A 21,650-nucleotide genomic window follows, 5' to 3' on the forward strand; every position below is an offset into this window, starting at 1 on the left:
TGACTTCTGCCTATCTTGTGCTATCCTGGACAATTCCAACCTTTGGTATCTCCACTGCAAATTATTTTGGATGGCTTATTAAAGAAATGGTAACAACTGTAAGAACAGGAGATAGTCACTGCAAGAACTCTTGTCAGTCCTTAGCCTCCTATTAAAATCAATCCTTTATGCTGTAAAGCTTGCACTGAAATAAAACTTAAATTCAGAGCTACATCTATCCTGAGGTAAGCCCAGTATTCCTAAAAGAATGGAGTACTTACTGCTGATCCTGCCTATAATGGATAAAAGAGAAATCCAGTGCTGCTTGAAATGTCTAGAGATCACAACAAAGAGGCAGCAAGTGCATTGACTTCAGTAGATTTCACTCTTGCACACTGGAGTTGAAATACAATTGTTTCTTACGTTTGAAGGTATTTAAAACGCTATTATCCATCAAGAGACAATGGTGTTTTGAGGGTTAGGAATTGCCCGTGGGGTTCCCCTTCACAGTGGTAGAGCAAAGGAGCCATGGAACAAGAAAGTTAAAAAGAAAAACAAACACAAATGGTATTTTGCTCAGGGTTCTCTTTGGGTTTTGTTTGCTAGAGACTCCTCTCTGAGGATCTGAAATGTTGAGGGGGCAGCGTGGTGGGATTGCAGACAGAACCAAGGCTTTGTCGGTCAAAGCTGCCAAGAGCAGCGACCCAGCATCAGAGGTGGGATCACCACACTTGGAAACAGTAAGGGAGATTAAGAGGAACATCTCCTTACAGATGGACAATGGACTCTCTCAGCTCTGGGCAAAACAGGGGAATGGGCTACATCACCAAGAAGCTTTCAGGTCGTATCGCTGATTTTATTAAACAGGCCTACCAGTGTTTATGCTGACTTGCCATTTTATCCCTTTTAATAATATTCCTTTTCTTTTAAACTCTTGGATTCATTGCTCTTGAGCAGGAAAAGTGATTATCCAAGCTCATTATGTGTCCAAGCAAAATCATTTTCTTTTCCTATAACCTCAGAGCCTTGAACTGAAATTGATTACCTATTTTTAGAAAGGAGACCTAGCTAAATCTGGCTTCTTTCTCTGCCAGTCACACCTATCAGGGGAATGTGAGCCTATCTAAATGCAGGTACATGGTGATTATGGCCTGTCCCTTTTACCAAATACATTAACATAACTGAGAAAGGGGTAGGGTCGCATGATATCTTTCACTATATTGGACTAGAAGCTGAAGGGGAGAGGTAACATTTGTGGAAAGAAAATGGGATTATAATGGTGTAATACTTCAAATTTTTGTCTTGGTTATCTAAGACCCCTACAACTCCAACAGGCTTTTCTGAATCTCAAAGCTGGCTACTTTCCACAACAGCTTTCTTTAGTACTCTGAATATCTGAATCACCTCAATATTCTGTGCTTTGTCTTCCTTGCCACTGATGGATCCCCCATCATGTGCAGGCTATCTGATAATTTTAATGGATTTCCAAAACATATTTACCTGATGTGGTGGGTTGACCTTGGCTGGCCACCAGGTGCCCCCCAAAGCCGCTGTATCACTCCCCTTCTCAAGTGGACAGGGGGAGAAAAATATGACGAAAGGCTTGTGGGTCAAGGCAAGGACAGGGAGAGATCACTCACCAATTACCATCATGGGCAAAACAGACTTGACTTGGGGAAATTAATTTAACTTACTGCCAATCAAATCAGAGTAGGATAATGAGACATAAAAAGCCAAATCTTAAAACATCTTCCCCCCATCCCTCTCTTCTTCCCAGGCTCAACTTCATTCTCAATTTCCCTGCTTCCTCCCCCTAAGCATCACAGGGGGATGGGGAATGGGGGTTGCAGTCAGTTCATCACATGTTGTCTCTGCTGCTGCTTCCTCCTCACACTCTTCCCCTGCTCCAATGTGGGATCCCACCCACAGATGAACTTTTTCAAAATGAGTTCTTCCCATGGGCTGTAGTTCTTCACAAACTGCTCCTGTGTGGGTCCCCTCAACGGGGTGCAGTCCTTCAGGAACAGACTGCTCCAGCGTGGGTCCCCCACGGGGTCACAAGTCCTGCCAGCAAACCTGCTCTACTGTGAGTTCCTCTTGGGGCCACAGGCCCTGCCAGGAGCCTGCTTCAGCATGGGCTTCCCACGGGGTCACAGCCTCCTTTGGCGTACATCCACCTGCTCCGGCGTGGGGTCCTCCACGGGCTGCAGGTGGATATCTGCTCCACTGTTAACCTCCATGGGCTGCAGAGGGACAGCCTGCCTCACCATGGTCTTCGCCACGGGCTGCAGGGGAATCTCTGCCCCAGCACCTGGAGCACCTCCTTGCCCTTCTTCTTCACTGACCTTGGTGCCTGCAGAGTTGTTCCTCTCACATCTTCTCACTCCTCCCTGGCTGCAACTGTCGTGCAGCAGTTTTTACCCTTTCTTAAATATGCTATTAGAGAGGTGCTATCAACGTCATTGATGGGCTTATCTTTGGCCAGTGGTGGGTCCGTCTTGGAGCCAGCTGGAACTGGCTCTGTCAGACACAGGGGAAGCTTATGGTATCGTCTCACAGAAGCCACCTCTGTAGCCTCCCTGCTACCAAAACCTTGCCACACAAACCCAATGCACTTGGGGATCTTTCTGACTCATCTGCACATTCTTACTGGGTTTTAGGCTGGGGACAGGGTAGCAATTGCCCATAATGGAGGAGAACTGTTATGGTGCTGCCAGGATTAAATATGTCTATGTAGTTCTCCAACACAGGCTTTTTGGGAAAAAAAAAATACTCCTTTTCAAAAAATAGGTAATGACATTTTTGTGGGTTCTGAATGTCCATGGAGACCTAAAGGGTCTCCAAACACATCCAGGTGCAATTCAGGAGAAGAGGTTGGTGCTTGACCTGAAACTGGGACCGTGACACCAGTTTTCCCAGGAGAAAACTCATGGCAAGAGTGGTCACTGCGGGGCTGGGGCTCCTGTGAATCACGAGGTAACTCCCCAGCAGTGACCGGTGGCGGAGGGCTGGAGTCGCTGGCTGACGGCAGTAACAGGCTCTCTGGGGTGATGTACTCCAAGGGGTGCTGCTGAGGAGATGCGATACAGCTAAGAGCCTTTGGAGATTTCTGCTCTTCTGTTCTCACATTCATGCCTTCCCCCCAGGCTGGTGGGGCCGGTGAGACTTGTTTCTCATTGTTGAGGTGCTGCATCATTTCCTTCTGATCAGGGAGCAGGAAGGGCTGTGGAGGACCTACTCCTGGCTGTTCTTGCCTGGGAACAGTCTTCCTTTGGGAGGGTCACATACTGAAGGGAACCTGATTTCTCACGGACTCCCACTGGGTCCACTTCCAGGGTCTGATGCATATCAGGCTGGGAGGACATCACTGGGCTGTACAAGTACGGACCATTGAAAGCAAAGCAAGTCTGGGAGGCAGTACTTGCATGAGCACTCTTGCATGGATGCCTGGCAAACAGGCAGGATGGACCAGCAGTCTGATCCAGTGGGCAGACAAGTGTGGACAGTGAAAGTGAGGTTTCATGTAGCACTCCGGAAGTCTGACAGGAGTTTTGTGGAGCCAGGGTAGCACAGGAAAACTGCACTGTCTTTGCCTCAGCTCCATGGAACTCTGCTGGACTCTTAGTCATCCTGTTCAGGTGAAAAAACACAGGACTTAGCTGCTATTGGCAGCTCTCTAACTGACAGCTCTTTAAGGAGATAACTGCATATAAACAGGAGATGCTTTAAGTGGATACGCTGTCTTCCAGGAAACCAGAAGGAACCTTTGGCCACATCTCTTGTACCTTCCTTAGAAGATGCAAGCCTCAGCCTTTTCTGTGCCACGGCAAGAAATCAACTGTCTCCCGCCAACTTTTCTCAATGCCAAGATATGCAAGGACAAATTAGCTTTTGAGAAAAGCTATGGTTTTTGCTGTAAGTAAAACAGAGCCAAGGACCATTCTTTGGCCGTCTGGTAAAATGTCATTGGCTGTGTCCACACTGTATAGCCACGGTAGTCTTCTGGGTCTCCCACAGTGTCTCTGCAGTCTAAAACACAACTAAGGTTTTGTGTCTGTTTTTTCAGTTCAAAGTGCACAACATAATGTGACCACTGTGTTACAGCTGTATTCATAGTGTGACACAGGATGCGTGTTGCACGGCCTGGGTGCAAAGCCTGCTAGAATACTGTTGAAGGACTCTGGACACAGCCCAGCCTCGTACAGTCGTGTCCAATGTTGCCCACCGGGAATGGCTGCTATCCTGTGCTATTTCCCAAACTGTGCCAGGATGTTATCTTGGAGAGCATTAGTTGGCACAGGCCAAACCATGGCAGGGAGGGTGCTGACAACAAAGCAGTGCAAGCAGTTACAAGGCAGTGCTTGATACTACATCTTGGCCCTGATTTATTTAGCAGTATAGGCTCAGGCAATGTGACTGCTAGCATCAGCATTTATGCAGCTCTCGAGCTTTCAGTGATGCTTTGCAGTTACTTCTTCAAAATAAAGGGCCCCTGTCTCTTACAAGCACTGAATGTGGAGCTAGATAAAGGGAGAAGACAAAGATTTCAAAGAAGTAACAAACATAATCCATCTTTCCTTCACATGACTTACAAAAGTATATATTAAAAAGAGCTGACCCTCTCTCCTAAGAGGCAGGTAATTATCATGAAACCCAAGAGTCAATTTAATTTGTGTCAGCCTCCCCAGCTGCTCTGCAACTTAGGATAGTTTCCTGAACAGAGCACTATGGTCACCTCCCCACTCCATCTTTAAAGACCTGACACAAATTTGAGGCTGTATGGACAATTTGGAGCTATTTCGATCAGCCGCACACTGGCCAGGACCACTGCAGCTCTTCGTTGCTCACATTCCACTTTCAAAGTCAGACTTAGCTTCAAGGAGCAGGAAGTATATAATTTCTAGAGGATGACAAGGTAAGGGAATATGTGTATTTTCATGAGAGGGAAGTTGTGTTCAGGCGGGCTGGGAGGAATTCAGCCAACAAGATTTCCACCCTGTTACATCAATGCCTTTTATTCAAACCTATTTCCAAAGGAAAAGCAGAGGAAGAAATGGAGCAGTTTCCTTATCCTCAGACTTCAAGCCAGGGAAGTCAAGGTCTGCAGCTGCAACAATTCATTACAATTTCCATAGATACTTGGAAGTTATACAGGTGAAAATGCTTTGTCCTCCCTATTGCAATAGGCGATATCCATGCGTAGCCTGCTCTTACCTCATGGTTAGTAAGGAACTTTTCAAGAATGGAGTAGGGAGCAGGCTGCTTACTTACCCATCCAGCACTTGAAGGCAGTTAATCTGCTCCACCTCCTCAGAAGTGTTCTGCCCATTGAAGGGCACCAGGCTGGCTGGCCGTTGGCTGGCAGCTTCCTGAAGAGAGAAAATAAAGATTGTTAACACTTCTGAGAAAAGAGAGATCATGTTAAGTAATGCCAGGAAGAGCCAGGAGCCATGGGCACAAGAACTCTGGTAGCACATTTGTGATATACGCTTAGGACAAGAATGAGCTTCCAGGCATTCACATTGTATAATTAAACAGTATATCAACCTGTGTTATAGAAGTAATCTTTTCTAAATAACTTTTGTCCCAACAACTTTGCTGTTCTCATTTTTTAGGGCCATGCTGTTTCCCCACCCAAACACAGTAGAAACATTGCTACAGGCAATCTTTAATAGATTGATGCAGGTTAAAGAAGTGTCAATCTGAAAGTATTCCTGGCACCTCCACCAGGTGGGCACCTTCCTGGCACCTTGAAAGGTGGGCAGTCCCACCGCTGTGGCTACAAAGTATGTCCTGTCCCCCAGAAGACTATTCCTTCACTTCCACGTTGTCTATCCCTGACCCATCTTTATGCAGCATTGGAGTCAGGGGCTGCCGCAGCTGCAGGTTCCTGTCACAATAAACCTCAAAGCTGCTCTTTTGTGCAATTCCTACTCTGACTGAGCAGCACATGAGGACACTCTGGGCAACATTTCACCTGTAGAGCTAAAATGACTGCCATTCTGTACTGACTGACCAGAGAAACAGAATTGCTGGCATGTTTACAAAGTTTAGGCTAAGAGAATTTACTACAGGGATGAAAACTCTCAAAACCACAAGACTAACAGACAGCACTTGTGGATGGAGAGCTGGGTATGAGACAGGTAACAAAGCTACCGTGCTGCTTTTTTGGAGTGGTTGAATGGCCTCGTACAGGCATTGATTATTGTGCGTGGGCAGAAATAGAAGCTGATGAAGTCTGTCGACAGCCAAATTAGCAGGAACTTTAGAACAATGATTGATCTGCAAGGGGGATTTATCAGAGCCTCCAAAACATGCAGATATGCATCATGTAAAGCAGTCTGATGTACCACACTTCCCCTATATCAACTGCTGACTGGATGCATGCCTGAGAGATATTGCTTGCTGACTGACTAAGGGGCTGAGAAATCCTCAGTGCCAAATGAACAGTTAGCTGAGGACCATGACAGCCTACCACATGTAGCACCCTCAAGAGCAATGCTAAGACCAGGCATTCCACTTAAGGTAAAAAAATAAAATGGGACAAAAGGACTTGCAAGGTAGGAGGTGAGGCTGATTGATAGAGAAGACAGGGATGGAAAGCTAAAAATGTTGCAATCGGAGAACTGTTAACTTAATCTTTGCAAAGACCACTCTTCCCTGGAGTTGTACATCACTGACTTGCACTGCAGGAAGCCAGAAATGAGATGGAAGTCATTTAGCTTAAGCAGAAGATAAAACACAGTGGCAAAAATAGCATGAGCTCTCTGTCTGTAGAATGGAGATTAGCAGCATTGCCTTAAGGAGATAAAGACATTAGAGATGTGAGATCAAATACAAATCCAGTGATCGCAGGGGAGACTCACAGATAGATAAGATTATGGAATTACGATAGTGAGGAACTGAAACATGCAAGACTGAGCTCCAGGAAGGAACCTAGCCACTGTTTTCATAAAACTCCAAATATGCTCCATGTAGGGCCTCTTTTGGCGATATCCACCTATTGGGGTATAATTTCTTTGTCTCACAAGATTTGCATGGCCCTTGCAGATGAAATCAGGAAATGGGTGAGGGAGAGAGATGGAAAAAAAAATTAAGCCACTTTTAAAAATGCCTCCAAAGATACAACTGTGCAAACTACACATCTGCTTTTCTTTGCCCTCTCCTTCCTTACATGGATGAAAATGTCCATGTCCAGGAGTAGCATATAGAAGGAAATAGAGCTCACACAATACAAAGTCAACCTCCTGCAACTGCAGAGAAGTGTACAGGGAGGTAATCATGCAAAGCCTATAGAAGGTAGCACTGAAGAGAGTCAGGCAACATCCTGACCAGGTGCAGAGAAAGGTCAAGTCCATCTAGGGACAATAGATTTCATGTATAAGGAGTCTAAGAGGTATTTTGGAGGCAAGAGATGGCAAAACAGACCAGATGCATCAGAGGGGAGAGCTGGTTTTATTTTTCTACTCTCAGGTCCTGGATACTAAGGTAGGAAAATAGGCAGAAGACCGAAGTCACTAGTGAAGGGTTTCATGATGCTCAGCCAGGATCCATAATCCTCCTAGACAGGACAGCAGTCTTCTCAGTGGCAGTCCAGACCCTGAGTTGGCAGCTCCCCTTCAACCAGACATCCCAACACATCCCTCCCTTCATTCTTTTCACCCTGGATTAAATCTATGTCGTACTTCTCCAGAAGCAGCTTTCAAGGTACAGTTCCCCCTTACCCCCTGGTAGCTCTGGATCAAGAGACTCTTGCTGGGGTTCGGAATCTTTTCCTCCCACATTTTCTTCTTTCTGCAACAACAACAACAACACAGAGCTTTCAAGATTTGCTTCTCAATGTGGCTGCAACCAGAAGACACTGCACCCTGAACACTCTGCTGCTCTGCACAGCGAGGCACCACCAAGGCCCTGGCATGCCACCACCCACTCTCACCCTTGCACAGACACGCACAAGGCTGCCCATTGCACGCCAAGGCTCCATCTCTCGTGGGGGACAAGCAGTGCCTCACTCAGTCTTTATGCCACCCACACGCCCAACACACTGCTAAATCTCCTAGTCGCAATGCAAGCCTACCTGAGGAAATACTTAGAGCTGCAATAAGCAACTACCAGCAAAGTGATGAGGAGGGCTGGCAGCATCACCGGCAGCACCACTGGTGGCAGAACTGAAACAGAGAAGAGAGAAATAGGTATCCACCTGCAGAGGGGCTGCAGGTTGTTCACTCTGGTCACTCTTCATGCGAGCAGATCAGGGAAATGTAGGAGCATGTCAAGCGATAGGATCATGAGGCCTTCAGACTGCTGGGGTGCCCTCCTCCAGCGTGGGACAGACCAAGGCCTGAACTGCTTACTGACCAAAGGAGTTCATCGTTGCCTGTACGGATACTTTTTTATTTTTCACTGAGATCAGAGCAAACAATTTATGCTAATAAAAAGATGGTTAGGCACCTTACCCCACGATGAACAATAGGCATGTCTTCAGGCATCTCAGGTCTGCTTCACTCTGTACAGTCCTGAAGAGATGGGCTCTCACAGAGTTTCTAAGAAAGACCTTCCTCTGCTCATGGCCATAAATGATCATCAACAACATACCAATTTCTTCCTGCCTACGCTCATCAAAATTTTCCTGCTGGCGTACCACTACAAGCTTCCGCAGGACAAATGATGTAAGATCCTGTTACTCTGGGCACAAGACCATACTGATAGCAGACGTTCTGCCCCGAAGTCCAGAAACAGTAAAATCATGTAAAGGTTCCTATCTCCAGCAGAGTCTACTGTGTGTTTTGCACAACTCTATGGTCACTCTGCAAATATAAAAGACTGATGGATTATATTCTGTCTTCTTGCAGTCTTGCGCTCTGCAGGCGCTGACAGCAGAATTTGACTACTGGAATCAGGAAACAAGGACGGATCTTTGGGAAGGATCTTGGCTTGAGTCTCCATCTGGAAAACTTTACGGTTCGTTGTACTCACCTTGTGAAGGGGAGTAGGAAAGAAGATCAAAAGGAGGTCGTTCCCGCTCACCTCCTTCATTAGCATTGCTGCTGTACTGCAAGGATGCAAGGGTGCAGACACGACAGCTGCCTTGTTAAGCGACCCCAGCTAGCTCATGGCTGGGCCTAACTACAACCCCAGCTGAGAGAATGTATTTTTCTGTAGAGGTGTTTCAGCCATTAACAGCCCACAAAACCTTACAGAAGTAGCCTACATGAAAAGTACCATTCCCAGTTGTCCAGGCAAACTCCTCACTCCATTCACTCCAAGGCCCCTTGTAATCCACAGGCGTATTCACCCTTGCACGCATTTTCCCCCTGTACTCTGTAGATGATGCCAGCATCTGCAGGGTGAGGATGAAGGGAGGTTCATCATTGCTGATGTTTAACTTCTGGACAGTCTGGGGAGAAGGAGGAAGCACAAATGATGGAGTGAGAGGAACTGTCTTTGCCTTTTGCCCAGCAAAGAGAAATCCAGGACTCCTGCACTTCTAAGACTTACCTTTTCGTGTTGGTTCTTTTCCCAGTACTTGACTTGGTATCTCTGTTTTATGTAGCTATATTCCAAAGAGTGTTTTATCCACCACAGTTCATACTCTTGGTTCTCTGTCGCTGTTACTGACACATTTGCAGGCGGCAGCACCTTAACTGGAAGACACAGAATGTCTCAGAGTACTTCTCAACATACTGGTCCAGCACCACTCAGAGTGGTTTCCAGAGACTGAAAACAATGTTGATGAGATGCATCCGCAGGTCTTGGGGGAACTGGCGGATGAAGTGGCCAGGCCACTCGCCATCATATTTGAGAAGTCCTGGCAGTCTGGCGAAGTTCCCACCAACTGGAAGAGGGGGAACATAACCCCCATTTTTAAGAAGGGTAAAAAGGAAGACCCAGGGAACTACAGGCTGGCCAGTCTCACCTCTGTGCCTGGTAAGATTATGGAGCAGACCCTCCTGGAGACTATGCTCAGGCACATGGAAAATAAGGAGGTGACTGGTGACAGCCAACACGGCTTCACAAGGGGCAAATCGTGCCTGACAAACTTGGTGGCCTTCTATGATGGGGTTACAGCGTCCGTGGATAAGGGAAGGGCAACTGACATCATCTACCTGGACTTGTGCAAGGCATTTGACACGGTCCCGCACAACATCCTTGTCTCTAAATTGGAGAGACATGGATTCGATGGATGGACCACGCGGTGGATAAGGAATTGGCTGGGTGGTCACACTCAAAGAGTTGTGGTCAACGGCTCAATATCCAAGTGGAGAACGGTGACGAGTGGCATTCCTCAGGGGTCGGTACTGGGACCGGCGCTGTTTAATACCTTTGTTGGTGACATGGACAGTGGAATTGAGTGCACCCTCAGCAAGTTTGCTGATGACACCGAGCTGTGTGGTGTGGTCGACACCCTGGAGGGAAGGGATGCCATCCAGAGGGACCTTGACAGGCTGGAGAGGTGAGCCCATGCAAACCGCATGAAGTCCAACAAGGCCAAGTGCAAGGTCCTGCACGTGGGTTGGCGCAATCCCAATCACGACTATAGGCTGGGTGAGAAATGGATTGAAAGCAGCCCCGAGGAGAAGGACTTGGGGGTATTGATTGATGAGAAGCTCAACATGAGCCGGCAGTGTGCACTTGCTGCCCAGAAAGCCAACCGTGTCCTGGGCTGCATCAAAAGAAGTGTGACCAGCAGGTCGAGGGAGGTGATCCTGCCCCTCTACTCCGCTCTTGTAAGACCCCACCTGGAGTACTGCATCCAGCTCTGGGGGCCCCAGTACAGGAGAGACATGGAGCTGTTGGAGCGAGTCCAGAGGAGGGCCACGAAGCTGATCGAAGGGATGGAGCACCTCTCCTAGGAGGACAGGCTGAGAGAGTTGGGATTGTTCAGCCTGGAGAAAAGAAGGCTCCGGGGAGATCTAATTGTGGCTTACCAGTACCTGAAGGGGCCTACAGGAAAGATGGTGAGGGACTGTTTATCAGGGAGTGTAGTGACAGGACAAGGGGTAATGGGTTTAAGCTGAACGAGGGTCAATTTAGATTAGATGTTAGAAAGAAATTCTTTACTGTGGGGGTGGTGAGGCACTGGAACAGGTTGCCCAGGGAGGCTGTGGATGCCCCATCCCTGGAAGTGTTCAAGGCCAGGTTGGACAGGGCTTTGGGCAACCTGTTCTAGTGGAGGGTGTCCCTGCCCATGGCAGGGGGGTTGGAACTAGATGATCTTTAAGGTCCCTTCCAACCCAAACCATGCTATGATTCTATGATTCTATGATTCTATGATTTATGCCAGGTAAGAGGTCTCAGATTTTTAACACTTCTTAATTCCCCACATCTTAATTTTCTAGTCAAATACAATAATATAGAAAAGCAGTAAAGCAATAGTTGAAACATCTGTACTGGTCCACCACATTTCCAGAGATTTTCAGCTCTCTTGGAGCTACTACCTGATATTTTCACCCACAGCAGGTGCTCTCCCAGGGCTCCTGGGAGTATCATCAGCACCTCCAGATACATGCAGGCAGAGATGATCCACCTGGCACACCTCACGCAGCAGAGGAGTCCTACCTCCTCCAGTGCTCCAGGGACCACTGCGCAAACCCACAGGAGCTCCAGTGGCTTCCTGAGACTTCACAAAGTGACACACTCCCCACAAACACCTCTCACCACAGCTCCCTGTCACCTGGGACACTCATGGAGGTCAATCATAGAGAAGTCAGCTGGGTGACAGTCGCTCACCGAGACAATCTGCTCACAACCCAAATTTCTGCACGGCAGTTTCCACTGCTGCCGCCTTCCTCAGAGTAACAAGTGCCACTGAGGAACTCCACACCTACAAGCCACCTCTCCCAGACCTCTGACCTAACACAGCTTCCAGCTGCTTTCTTCATCAGTCCCAGTCTCCTCCTCTTCCCACACACTCTCCTCACCTCTGCTATCCTCAGCCCCAATTGCCCAGCCAGGCATCTGTCCAAGAAACAACCAGGAGAAGCAAGAAACAACACAGCAACTCACTGTTCTTGTAGGGTTCAATCAGTTTCTCCTCTGTCTTGGCCCGGACAGACACATGGTACTGGCTCTGACTGCTGTAGTTGCTAACAGGGATCTCACAACTCTGGAGCACATACGGGACATGGGGCAAAGCCTTCTCATGCACAGGAGAGCACTCCTCTTCTCTGAGGGGAGAAAAAGAGGTTGTGTGGAGATCAGGAGGAATGGGACAGAACAGAAACTCCATGGGAGAGGCACAGGCACGCTGCCATGGGCAGAGCACGTACGCTGATGCTGGAGTGGCCCTGAAGAACAAGCCAAAGAGGACAGAGGTGATGATCGCTTTCTTCACTTCCCAGCTGCACGTCAGATGGTCTGCACCATTGAAGAGGCAGCGAAGGTTCCTGGGATGAAGGCCACCTTCAGAGAAGATGAGAGCAAGCTAAGTGACAGGAAAGGTCTGGCTTCTCAGCCAGCACTTCCACCCCTGCATGGCCCCGCTCCATCCCACGCTACCTTCAGGGGTCTCCCATGACACCTCCGTGCTCCACTTGCTGTACTGCCCAGAGGAGCCACTGGCCCGCCCCGGTCTGGCTCGCACACGGGCAACGTAGCTGCTCCCCGGGACAAGGTTCTCGTGGCTGAGATGGCAACGTGTGGTGTCGGAGAGCAAGAGCGAGGCAGCGTTCTGTTGTTGGGGGAAAGGAGGGAAAGCAGGGAGGGAGGAAATTGGGGAGTTGGGGATATGCACACTTAAAAATCAACAAATAAAACAAAGTGCATCCTCCTGGAAGGGGAAGCAGCTTCAAATGTATGTTGCCATTTTCCCACATGTATCCCCCCAGGCTCCTACTGGGACGTGCTTAATTCCATTTGGGAGGGATTCAGGGCAAAATCAATTCCAACTCAAAACCAAGTGCAGTGCTTTTTTTTCAGTGAAGAACAGATCTTTGCATTCAATTTAGGACAAATGGGTATTTCACTGGGCAAGTCACTTGCAAACAGAAAGAGAGCCCCTTCCGCCTGACCTGAAACAACCTTTGTGGCATCTCCTCATAGTGCCTGACAACGGAAAGGGTGCTCATTTGCACAAGGTTTACCACAGGCTCACAACCGCCCAAAAGGGTGCAGCCCAAACCAGGGCAGCCCGGCTCCTCCGCTCTTACCTCCCAGGACTCCCAATCCCGCTTGTAAGTGACTTCATACTCCAGTGCGTTGCCCAGCGCTTGGCTTCCATCAGCTACTTTCCAGGTCAGCAAGAAGTCTCCTGATCTCATCAAGCTGGCTGAGAGGTTTTGAGGTGGGAGGGTCTGAACTGGAAGGGGAAGGTACAACCCATGAGAGGAGATAGTGAGGACAGGGAGATGAAGAGCAGAAGAAAATGCCTAGCTGATGTTCTATGAATGACAGAATCTGGATATTTAACAATTTCCCTAGAGTGCTACAAATAATCCATGTTTCTTTTTTACCACAAAGTTCAAGCTCTACAAGACAGGAAATATATTCATGAACAGAAGAGGAAAGTATGGAGAGCGGTGCTGTTGTGCAGCTTTGTAGTAACTTTGTGAAAGAATGTGCTGTAATGCATGTAGAGCATGGTGCTTAAACAGAAGGCTTTTTTTAATATCTTCCCCCAATCCCAACCAACACACTGGTTAGCTGGCAGGTCTACTCCCATTTTGTCTATTGTAGTCACTGAAGGTAGACTCTGCACTGAAGTTGAAGGTGGTAATATGGGCTTACAGCCACTCGACTTCACTCTTGCTTACGTTTCAGGTTAAGCACTGACCTAAGCATCTTTTAGGATTAGATATTCAATACATTAATCTGAAAAAGTTTTAAATACTCAAGAATAGAGACAAAACTTAGTGGTTCATCTTTACCATTCTGAAACAAGTAGACATTTAGCTCTGCCTGCAGTGTTAGGCCAAATTTGAAGCTGTATTTTTCTGATTCATATCCATGGATGAGACACACCCAGTGCATTGTGAAGTTCTGGCAGTCAGCATGGTTTTCACCTTTGTGGGACCTGCAGGTCATTTCTTCATTCCTGGTTACATGGAAAAAAGCATGACTAGATGGCCCAAAGTGCGGTTTCTGAAACCTTCCCCACATGCTATTTTATTTTGTTTCTAAATCAATGTTTATCACTGCATTATGTTGGCATACTACTGCAGTTCATTAAGTGGCATGAATAAATTCTCTATTATCAAGCACATCTGCTTTATTCTCTCTTCCTTTCCTCAAAGGAAGATGCACCCACAATAACTCTTGGGTTGGTAGGTGTCTGGGCTCTGAGCACAAACTCTTTCATGCCCCCCCTCCCCCTGGCAAGGGGTTTGGCTACCCATGCTCAAGGCTGTCCAAGCTGGAATCAGCCTGACTGAGGGTTTCCCCACCTTCACTCAGAAGCTGCTTTTAATTTCAGACCTTTGCCTTTGGTCCTTGCCTGAGCTATGATGCAGCCATATCTGTGCCTGATGACACATGTTGCTGATTGTGATCTGTGGAATTGACTTCCTAGCTTGACCTTAAGCCTGGCTACTGGATAGGGCCTTCCTTGGGAATCTGGATCGATGGCTGATCATTGTCACTCTCACTGTTCTGCTTTTCTTGTTACTGTGGTACTATGGGGTTATGCCATTGTGAATGAGGTCAATGCCTTGCTGTCACCCTCAGCTCCTAGCTCACCTTCCCTTAGCAAGCAAAGCTTGTTACTTTCATAACAGTAGGGTTGGCAGTTTACATATGTGCATATGTATGTTATGCTGTGCTTACACTAGAGAAGTCAAAGGTAAGCCAAAGAAATGCAGCTAGCAGACGAGACAGAAGTTTTGTGAGGACTATGGGACTGCAGTCCTCCTAGAAAAAAACATTCTTTCCATGCGGACTGTGGAGTGCTTTGTGCCACAGGAACACCTCTGTGGTTTGTAGACTTCATTCCACAGCAAACTGCTAACATTTGGAGTGGGACTCAATACTCTAGGGACTGTAAGAGGCACCTTTTCCATTGACTTCAACAGCTGTCAGGTCAACTCATGAATGAATCCTATTGCTCTTTCTCAAAAATAAAACCAAGATAAATTCTTCTTGTTCTTATTTCATGTTTTCTTCCCACTCTCCAATCTCTCTGCTGTTTACTCCTCCATCTCCTGCTTCTACTATTATTCCTTTTCTCCTTCCCCTATCTCTTCCTTCTTCTCTATCCCTTTCTCTCCTTCATACTCCTTAGTTTGATTATTTGTTTTCTTCTTGAAAGTTACCAGAAGTGGTAAAAAGATAGTGCAAGACATCTCTGAGAGGAAACCCAGTGAGTCACACACATACAACTTCTATATTTCTCACAGTTTGTTCTGCAGAAATTATTTCAACATAGCTATGCTCTTACTGGCATAAGGAAGAAGAAGCCTTATTTGCCGTTCTGATTGGTCATTATCACCACTGCATCTAGTGTAACACATCCTTCTCCATTCGGAGAATGCAATAATTACCATATCCTGCCATATTTCGTGTGTGTGCTCTCACAGCAAAAGCAGGGCAAAGTGATTGAAAAGATAATGAAAACAACTTGATTAGCATGCTCCACTTCCTGTTCTTCCTTATCCTGTACAGATCCAACTTTCTCCCCAGCCTGGACATAACACCTGTATCTGCAAGCCAGATATACTATACTGGCTGCAAGCCCTGTCCACTGTCCTTTTGCCCACCTCCATCACTTAGGTTCAGCAGCCAAGCCCCTTTAGACCCTTCACAGAACACCATCCAGGCACTTACTTTTCACAGCAGTCAGAGTTTAGAGTCACATTCATGAACTGATGAGCCTCTGAACACTCCATCCATGTACAAGTTGTAAGAGATAAGTGGTCATTATAACACTGTAGGGTCTGCATTGGGATGCTCTCTGAAATGAGGAAACAATGAGAAGATGGATGGGGATGAAAGAGGTAGTGGGAAATGGTAAAATGACCACAAGGTCTGCTACTGTACTGGAGAAGGCAGAGACAGAGAAGTGAGGAGGTCGGTGATATGATCTGCTGGGAATATCCCCAGTGGTGTTCAGCTCATACTGAATGGATTTCACAAATAAAATTTGGCACTTCATGGGAAAGCCTGAAGGCCAGAAGTCTCCAAGAGCAGCTGCTGCTCTTAGAGTAGGCTGGACTGTCATTATGTTGCCATTTATCAGAATTTTATCTTGAGTCTTCAGACTGAGAAAGCCTCAACTTTTTGCCTCTGCTTGTTTGTAAATCAAAATGGTCACACAAGAAAAGTAAGATTCTGGTCTACAACCTGTGGAAAAAAGCTGGAATCATTTTGTAATAGGTAAAATTAATTTTCAAGAAATATTCTAATTCAAAAGTCCAAAGGGTTAAGCTTGGTGTTTTTGAGCCTCGTTGGACTTCATGCCTTTGAAGCAAAAGGGCCTCATAACACTGGCTAAAACTTCAAATACATCTTCCCCTTTCTGTTCCCCACCCCCAGACAGGGATCACAGCCATTCTGACACAGTGAACTATGATCTAAGACTTCAGATTGTACCTCTGTTTCTCTTCCTGAACTGCAGAGGCCTGATGCTTTATGAAACTCGGACACAGATGGAAAGCTGGTCAAGCAAGCGTGAGTATAACACAGAAAGCCTAAAAGAGCAGCTCTTCCCAATGAAAAGCCTGTTGTCTCCTATGAATGATCTTTTGATATTCCCAGTAGGAGGAAATGAGTGTGCCAAGACCAACCAGGCAATGCTGGATGGGTATTTATTTAGCTGAGCACTCACATCAGCATCAGTGTCCTAGGATTAGCATAATTCTGAGTCCTGGTAAATCTCTGCATAGTTTTGCAATAAAAAAGAGTCCAAACCAAATGGGAGGACCCCCAGGACCTAGGCAGCTGTAATGTTGACTTTTGTACCCCTTAATGATACAAAGAATCTGGGAGACATTAGAAAAACAACTTCTAAGAACATAATTATAGATTTTAAAAAAGCCGAACAAATGCTCTCACCAATTCACTGCTCTTCTAGCAGTCAAGAGACGTCTCAGTAGAAAGGAAGTAAGTGCAAGATATGAGTGATTTATTGTTTAAGGCAAAAAACTAGATGCCTCATTAAGCAGGACATTTAGCTTTGCCTTTGTGGGTTGTTGTCGTGGTGGTGAATACATTCACATGCCCACCAAATAAGCCCACTTGCCTTAGCAAGAGTTGTGCTTGGAGGAAGTCATATGTAAAAGTGAGAGGCACCCACTTTGGTTAGCTACAATGACATTTAAGTCATGGAAGGAGAAAGCTTCCTGACAAGGAAAACACATTTCAAAAATCTAGTGGCTGAAAAAAATTGTGCCCTTCTATCAGTAAACAAATATACCTCATAGGTGGATTTGCAGAGAATCTGCTTTTCCTTTTTCTTTTGTGAAAAACCTCTGTGCAAGGAGGAGCTGTATCTGTGTTGAGGAAAGGTCACTATTAACCTGGGAAAACGAATCTGCCCTTCCCTGAGAATTCAAACTCTAAGAGCAGGTGCTGGAGCTGTCTCTGCTATGACGGGCACTACTGACCCAGGGTCAGCGTCCTGGTTCTGGCAAGGACAGAGTTAATTTCACCAGGAGCCAGGACAGGTGAGCCAAGCTGGCCGGGGGCTATTCCGTACCATGTGACGTCACGCTCACCATAAAAGGGGGCCGGTCGGGGAGGGGTGGGTTTGGCGTGGCTCCGGGGTGGGCTGAGCGTTGGGTCGGTCGTTGGATCGGTAAATTGTTCTCTGTTATCACCCACTGTGAATATCTGTTATCAGTGGTGGTGTTGGTCGTTCCCCTCTCCCTTGCTGTCCCAGTGACCTGCCCTTACCCCAACCCTGAGCCTTTGCCGTTGTTTTTCCGTTCTCCTCCCCAGCCCGCCGGGGGAGGGGTAGCGCTCAGCTGCCGGCTGCGGTTAAACCGCGTCAGTCAGCTTGGTTGAGAGCTCTGGTTTTCAGAAATAGCAGCCAAGAGATGGCAAGGAATGATTTTGCCATTCTTAGCAGCCCTAGGGTTGCAAGAAACACCTGTGCCCAAGTCAAGTCACTTTCAGGTCTGAAAAGTGAAATATGCTGCAAAGACAAAGTTGTTTCAGTCATCATAGGGTTATTGCTTAAAAGACCACAGAGGCCAGGGCATTTGGTACTACGAATCACGTTAGGCAAGGGGGCATAATCCTCCCAAGTATCAGAGATACGCGTCTATCTCTGGAAAGATAGGTGTGCAATGGGTACATTTTCCAATACCTTTTATTTCAATATCGTTTATTCAATACCTCAGAGCCTCCAACACTTACAAGTAATGACTAAGTTCCTCACTTGCACAGGTGCTGTGCCTCTGCTCTGCCAGCTGTGTTATCAACCAGCTCTCAGCTCCCTGTCTCTTAGGAAGCAGCCAGCCCTCGTTCTAAATCTAAAGAAAAGGAGAGTATCACCTGGAGGGAGGACAAGTCAACAGACATAATGAAGAGACACCTATTGTTGAGGAAAAAAGGCAGGTTGGAAAAAATTTTTCTTTTGGTATAAATCAAAGTGATATCTAACAATGGGACAGGCAAAATCGCAGCTCATACTGGTAATAGTCAGGCCTACTCAGATGTGACTTCATGACTAGACAATTTAAGTACATATACTAACAGCCTTTGACCATTGTCTAGCCCATGAAGTTTGGGGTCTTGCCTAAATACTATTCACAACTCTTCCATTGACATAGATCTGGAGTGTTTGTTATAGCCCTGGTAACTACATGCGTGTACACTCACAGAGTCTCCTTCTCTGTCACCAAGACGAAAGTAGAAAATAGAGAGGATGGAGAAATAGCAGGCTAAAAGAAAAGGAACAATAATATAAAAGAAAGGAGGAGAAAATAAAGGGAGAGTCTGAAACTCACCTCGAATAGTTCCAACCCCCAAAACCACGCATGGAGCCAGAAGAAGACTGATGAGTTCTCTCAACTTCACACCTTTGCACACAAGCATGATCTTATGTCAGGCAACAACTCCCTGCATCACTGGCTATTCTACCTCAAATGCATGCTCAACAGCCACTCTTCTTCCCTCTTGTAGGGAAAGCTGAAAGCAAAACTCATGTGGTTAGCTGGGAGAGTCTTAGGCCTTCTGTTGGCCCCAAACCACCTCTTCCATCAACACTGGCATGATCTCTCTGAGTAGCTTCATATGAAGATAATTTATTAATGGCAAAACTTTCTGCCTCTTCATCAGAAGGACAAAGTTTGCTGTTTGGAACTAATGATAGGATTTTCCGCCTCCTTCCTTCACCTTGAGAGTAAGAAATAGCCCCTAAGTTATGAGAAGGAATTAATTATCTGTGTTGATTCTCCCATCTGATCCATACAAAGAACACCCTGCTGTTCCATTGAATCATGAACCTGTCCAAAAAGAAGCACTTCCTTGCTTCTCTTACCGCTCCTACTCACAAAAATGTACTTCTGGTGAATTGAGAGATCCAGTCCTCCTGTTTCTTCACTTTCAGACCTGATTCACAGGGCTTTTAAGTCCTTGTTTGTTTGAGGAGAGAGGGCTCCTTGCCAATTCCTTCCTCACAGTAACAACACATTTGCCTTACCTGAATGCTGAGTGGTCTTCAAGGCAGGTGCTGCACAGCAAGTGGTTGTTTATTCGACTTTCTCATTTATTGCTCACATGGAGTCAGTGCAAATGCAACTGCCAGTGGGACACCCACAGCCCTACCCCTTCAAATCAGCCTGTGCTCTGTTTCCCTGTCAGTCGTGCTGTTGTCTTCAGCATCAGAGGCATGTTTCATTGGTTCTCTGACCTTCCTGTTTATAGCATAGGTCCGGCAACTAGGTTCCTGATCAGATACCATGCAATTATGAGGAAGAGAGAAGTACTTTTTATTGTTAAGTTTTGCTTAAACAATTTCCAAGAAACTCAACTAATTTTTCTGTAAATGAGACGTAATGATTTCTTAACAGATGTCGAACTTGGCTGCTCGTTCTCTTTTGTGTTGATCTGCACTCAAAACCTGTCCTTTACATCATTATTCTCCTTATGTGCAATGTTTTCTGAAAGGAAAATTTATTGCCATAAAGTTAAACGGTCATTAAATAAAACATTAGTTTACATTGTGAATATTGTCTTAAAGATGCATTGCTGTTGCTAAGCCTGACCTGTATGAAACTGTCTCCATCTAATAGTAGCACTAGAAGTGTGGATTCTGCTTAAACCAAACCCACACTGTTAAGGGATTAAAATTCAAGCCACGCTCTGATTGCACATTTTAATTTAAGTGATAATATCACTCTGCATCTGTAGAAGTGAGGAAAATACACTCAAATTGAGACAATGTAATTTAACATATATTTAGATCTTTTTTTTGACCTCAGGAAAAAAAAGGGAGTGGTGGCACCTAAAGAAGTGAGAGACAGCGAAGTTTCTTACTGCTTTCTCTAACCTAGACTGCAGTCTCTGTGAAGAGACTACTACAGTTTGAAAGTACCAGAGTTCAGGCAACTTTGGATTACATCCTCCACAATATAATTTCTTATGAATCAGTGGCAGCTGGAAGTGCATTAAATATTTTTAAAAGCTAAAAGAAAAGCAGAGTAAGCCAAAGAGAAGAAGAAAAAAGGAAAGCTACTTAGCAATAATCTTCAGGATATGCTGTAACGGTGAACATTGCACACAGTGTATGGACATGAGCTTGAGAATGGAGACTTTTTGTGTTCACAGTCCCCAAAGGGCACACGTGCACGCTCCTTCTCTTCATGCTTCTTTCACAGATAAAAACGAGGTGTAAGCTTATCCCTTCAGTTTCTTCTTAACATGCAGAACAATTATCCCACTTACGTGCAAAGACCTCATTAGAGAAAAATGAGGATTGGTAGTGAATACCCATGCACTATGTCTCTTGAAACTTCAGTCATTCATAAATAATTGCTTTTTCTTCTTTTCATGCTTGTTAAGCACACTCACACTGTGTGTAATTCCAAGCAATAGTCTGTTACTCTTCTCACTTAATTTACTCCAATTAGGTTTTGGCATCCCTAGACACAAAGGATCTACCTATCAGATGGAGTGCTTCTGCAGTAGAGCAATGCTTGCTGAACGTGAAGTTCCCTGGGATGGACCTGAGGCATGCCTCTTCAGCGAAGCTGTTGCAGTAACTTGAGCTTGCATGGAGTGTGACCAGATCAGTGATAGCAAATTTACCATGCGAGTGTCATAGCAGAGTCTGACACCATCAGTTACCTCGTTAGTTTGCACAGAAATCACTGTGGCAAGACATACCTATGCTACGAAGGCCTGAAGACCTGTGGCTTCTGGAAGTTGAAAGTCAACTTCATCATCATCATCAGGCTGTGAAGTGATGCCTTTCTTTTTAAAGGCCTCACAAAGGGAATTAACTGGCATGTTAATTCCCTATCTAAAGTGAAATCCAGTAACAACTTTTAGCAGAACTTAGGGTAGAGATTCAAGAAAACTCTTCTGATACAAAGACCAAGTAGGGAGATGAGTCTAAATCCCTGGATTTCTCCTGCTCTGCTTTGCTGAGCCATAGTGAAAGCAGCTTTCATGGGTATATACAAAAAGCAGTGAGCAGATTGCCATAAATTCAGTGATAATCTCTTCCGGACTACTGGGATGGGCTCTTTGACCAGACTGACTTTAACTAATCCTTTCAGAAAACACAGAATTGT

General features: G+C 46.0%; 1 protein-coding gene across 1 annotated transcript; it reads right to left on the reverse strand.

Annotated features, from left to right (window-relative positions):
* Positions 1–331: 331 nt before the first annotated feature.
* LOC129201522 (cytokine receptor common subunit beta-like) lies at positions 332–19,411 on the reverse strand. Its single transcript, XM_054812945.1, is given in 14 exon segments — positions 332–3,248; positions 3,250–3,609; positions 5,251–5,348; positions 7,704–7,773; positions 8,057–8,147; positions 9,202–9,376; positions 9,478–9,623; positions 11,986–12,146; positions 12,249–12,381; positions 12,478–12,649; positions 13,128–13,276; positions 13,845–14,011; positions 15,736–15,862; positions 18,861–19,411. Coding segments are annotated over 14 exon segments (2,427 nt in total). The 5' UTR covers positions 18,949–19,411; the 3' UTR covers positions 332–2,758.
* Between the last annotated feature and the right edge of the window lie 2,239 nt (positions 19,412–21,650).

The sequence above is a fragment of the Grus americana genome, chromosome 1, assembly GCF_028858705.1.
Source record: "Grus americana isolate bGruAme1 chromosome 1, bGruAme1.mat, whole genome shotgun sequence".
Taxonomy (NCBI): Eukaryota; Metazoa; Chordata; class Aves; order Gruiformes; family Gruidae; genus Grus; species Grus americana.